Source organism: Cryptotermes secundus, unplaced genomic scaffold (assembly GCF_002891405.2).
Source record: "Cryptotermes secundus unplaced genomic scaffold, Csec_1.0 scaffold1076, whole genome shotgun sequence".
Taxonomy (NCBI): Eukaryota; Metazoa; Arthropoda; class Insecta; order Blattodea; family Kalotermitidae; genus Cryptotermes; species Cryptotermes secundus.
In genome coordinates this window covers 371,429-375,710 of record NW_019732383.1, presented here as the reverse complement: position 1 = coordinate 375,710, position 4,282 = coordinate 371,429, and the positions used below count along the sequence as shown (strand labels likewise).

Here is a 4,282-nt window from a genome sequence, read left to right as displayed (position 1 = left end):
TTATTATTATTAGAGGGGGTGGGTTTCCCCATGCCCTTAGACCAGTTATTGGTCACCCTTTAATTTTTACTGTCACCATGCCCTACCGGTACTGGTGCCTGCTATCAGTCCCGTTCAGCCAACGAGATCGGCTGTCGGTACCTGATATTTCCCCCATCTACCAGAGGCATTGGAAACTACTTGGGCAGGAAATTGTTGCCTAATTTTTCTCAGAGGTCTCCTAGAGACATGAGGATCTTTTACGTGCTGTAAACCTATGACACGGTACCCACAGCTTAAAGTCCCTCCCGGAGGACTTGTTCCCTGAATTTTTCCGCCCTTAAAAATTCCACGACCTCTGCCGGGTTTGAACCCGCGTACCTTGAGTCATGAGGTGGGAACGTTACACCTAGATTATGGAGGCCACTTAGAGGTCAGTTAGTTATGGTCTCACAAAATATTAATCTGGCCCTGTTGGTACTCCCTACATTTTTCAAATTAATTATCAGGAGTGAGAACTGAAATTATCACAGAGTCCAGAACCAAGACCCACATTGTAATCCTACACTATCAAGTGGGTGTGTTAAGCTGACTACGGTCTTCATGTTCTCTATAATTCTTTATCTCTATAGAACGGACTACACTGCATACATACCACACCCACAAGCAGAGCTTCCACGCAGCACGATCTGGAAGAGCCACAGCTGTCAGAACGGTGGCAAGAAGAGCAGAAAGAATGCGAATTAGAATAGGCACCCAAAACTCCTCCACACCTCCCAAGACTGAGAACTTCCAGCTGCGTACAGTGGACACAGTCCAAGAGTCCTCTCCTGGCACACCTACAAGGCACCCACAAATATGGCAGTTGTAGTCACATATCCTTTGACTCCAAAACAGTTATTCAAAAAAATCCAGGAATATGTAACTGTCACCAAAAAATCGTAATTTGACCCTGTTCTATGCCAGTTATTTCTGTGAGATACATTTCAGTGGTATTCTCCCTTCTATAACGTAAATTTCCAAGTGATCTATTTCCATAAAATTTCCTACCAACACTTAGTAATACTGTGTTCCAAACACTTGGATCACCTTACTGCCATTGATTAAACTACCAAAACAACCCCAGAGAAAGAGTTCAAATCTGAAAGAACCTTTGTATGTAATTTAATCGACTTGCTACAGACATTATTCATACCAAACCAAAAACTATAAATGGAAATAACGAGCTTCCTCTATGAGTTAGTAGAACGGCACATTCAAGGTGTCCTGATTGCATATCTTTGCCTGAAGACCCAACTCACCTTGACTCAGATTTTTTGTGGTTTTACTTAGTTCCTTCAGGCAAATCTTGGTGTAGTCACTCAAGTTATAATATGACCATTCCCTTCCACAACCTTTCAAGTCCATTATTCACTACTTATCTTATTGTCATTGGGAACTATTGACATCGTCACTATTAAAGTGAAATAAATGAAAGTGCTCACAATAACACTTTACCTTGAAATGTGACAAGCAAGAGGTATGCTGCAGTTAACACTGTGTTGGTCCAACTATCATAGAGTACACTTGCATAGAGAGAGACAACACTTGTAATGAACAATATATTCCAGGCTCTTTTCTGCAAATAACAAGCATAGTGTCATGTGCCAAGAGTGACAAAAGTTTATGAACTAAATAATAAGAAAATATCTAGATTTCAGAGTGATGAATTTGGTAGACAGTGCAAGATGATACATGACAAGAAACTTTGTTATTTAAGTAGGCCACAGTATTGATAAGACAGTGAAATCTAGGAGGTTGTGAGAGTTGGATGGATGATTAAAATGGGAGACAAAGAATACATGGACAATTCTTATGGGAAAACCTCCAGTGAAGTAGCCTGTATTGAGGTGAACAAGGGCATGGGCACTAACATAAAGATGCATTTAGAAAAATATGTGTAGACTTCAAGCGTGGAAGATCAGTGGGAACTGGGAGAGGATTGTGTCAAAAGGCACAGTTTTGTATTAACAGCATTTCATATGCAGATTCCACTAACAGAAAATTATAGTAAACTTTAAAAACGTTTGACTCTCAGGGTTGACCACACACAACTTCTGTCGGTTGGGGCAAAAGGATCACTTTAACATGCCTAGAAGGTTCAAATCAGTAGCAGATATGTGTTCAAAAGTTGCCATAATGGAAATTGCTCCAGTTAGAATGTATATATGGTAACAAACTTTATAAGAAAAACTGTAACAACTTGGTTTCTAAGGTGACTTTTTTTAATTGCTAGTGGGGTGGGACTAAGTCCCTTGTACTGCAGCCACTTCTGGCCTATTGTACCAGTCCCAGATGATAGGTGAGGGTGATTGTGGAGCAATTGGTGGAATAAAGATTGGCAGGGGAAACTGAAGTACTCGGAGAAAACCTGCTCCAGCGCCCTTTTGTCCACCATAAATCCCACTTCACCAGACCCAGGATCGAACCCGGGCCGCTGCTGTGGGAAGCCAGCGACTAACCGCTTGAGCTATGGCACGGCCTTGAGGTGACTAAGTATGATTTGAACAGTTGTGATTCAGGTTGTCACAGTACACTTAGGAGTTTAGTCTTCACATCCACAACTAGAACAACTTTGTAACAATTTCAGCCTCCTCTCTATTCACTATTGTTGCTAGTTTTCTGAGGATGAAGCAACCAGAGCGTGAAGCTGACCTCTGGTTCACCAATGCCATGTGGGAAAACAAATTTTAAAGGGTGCTGACAATGCTGTATAACACTCAGAACTACTGGGTTTTTTACTTTTTCCATTGTCTGGTATCCTGGATACTAGAAAACATGACGTTTACCAGTGATTAAGGTTAGCTCTTTCTAAGGGACCCAACTGAGTAGGAGTCTCCCCCTCACCCGAGAATGGAAACAATGTAGTTCCAGAAATGTCATGTTTTCTATTCTTTAAAATGTCAGACGATTGAAAAAGTCCAAAAACTCAGTAATTCTGACTATATTGGAAAGTTTTAATAGTCAGGGAACTTCTAATTTTATTATGTTCTGCAGTAGGAACTCCTCTTTTTATACCAACTACCCAATCATTACATCTAGTAATGAAAATATACAGGTTTCAAGAAGCTCTTCTAAATAATTATTTTTCATAAAATGACAGTTCGTTACAGTGATGGAAAGTTGTGCTTACTGGTAGAAACATTGCTGTCTACAACCAGCATGTGTGCACCCATGACCTCACCCAGTATCATTACAGTATTATTTTGTAGAGATATTAGTTGTGGGTTGACAAATAAAGTTTAATTGTCTATACTCATATGTGTATGCATGTGTGCAAGTAAAGTAGTAATTTGCGTACTTAGTAACAAACAAACTAACTGTACAGGGGAGCAGAGTCATTCTTGAAAAGCTCACAGTCACTGAACCTGTAAATAAATCCCCAGCTTTTATATTTTCTGAAAGTTCAGTATCATGTTCAGACTTCATCATTGGACCCTATATCCCGAGCTAGATAAAGCCATTCAACACCCTTTAACTTTACATTCAGCTTAATATTATCTATCCATCGAAGCTTAGGTCCATCAAGTTGTCTTTTCTTTTCATATTTTGGGACCAAAATTTTGTAATGCTTTTCTCATTTCCCATGCATGCTGTATGTTCCATTTGTCCTTTCCTCCATTATTTGATCTCCCTAATAATATTCTGTAATGGGCAAGTGTTAGAAAAGAGTTCAATGTTCTTAGTGGGTCATAGAGCTAAGGTGTAAACAATGAAACAATATTTTGCAAGGAATATAATTTCAGAAGTTATTAATTATGCTCTTTTCTTCATTTTCCTGTACTTCTTTCCCTTGGGTCCAAATTTTCTTCTCAGAACTTTGTTCTGAATTGCCCTCAGTCTAATTAAGTCTGATTTCAGCCCAAATTTATATTTTGTTTAAGGTCTTTCATTCTGGTCCGTCACACTAACCAATTAACAATCAAGTTCCTTCCGTCAAATGTGACACTTTTTTAAGTTTTCCACCTCGTCACCACCTGCCTTACATGTTTCGGCTCACCACGGAGCCATCATCAGAGGCATTTATAGTAGAAAAAGAAATCACCAACACACAAAACTTCACTTTGTCCAAGATAGCCACGTTCCAGTTAATTAAAATAATTACAAATAGTTAAAATTACCCTGAGTAACCCTGACAGACAACACACATCAACAACATCCCGAAGCAAAAAGATTGGGCCAAGCGGGAAAGAATTCTAGGGATTTTAAGAATTCTTACTTCAAATAACGAAACATAATTTTACAGAATTAACGACGAATCAAA

General features: G+C 39.3%; 1 protein-coding gene across 4 annotated transcripts in view; it reads right to left on the bottom strand.

The window, feature by feature from the left end:
• Window positions 1-534: 534 nt before the first annotated feature.
• Window positions 535-4,282, bottom strand: part of LOC111867694 — a 15,669-nt gene continuing 11,921 nt past the window's right edge. For all 4 annotated transcript variants that reach the window (XM_033752779.1, XM_033752780.1, XM_023857758.2 and 1 more), the window contains exons 6-7: window positions 1,477-1,597; window positions 535-818 (exon numbers count right to left, since the gene is read on the bottom strand). In XM_033752779.1, coding sequence (XP_033608670.1) covers window positions 550-818; window positions 1,477-1,597 — 390 coding nt within the window. In that variant the 3' untranslated portion in view covers window positions 535-549. The remainder of the gene's footprint in view (window positions 819-1,476; window positions 1,598-4,282) is intronic.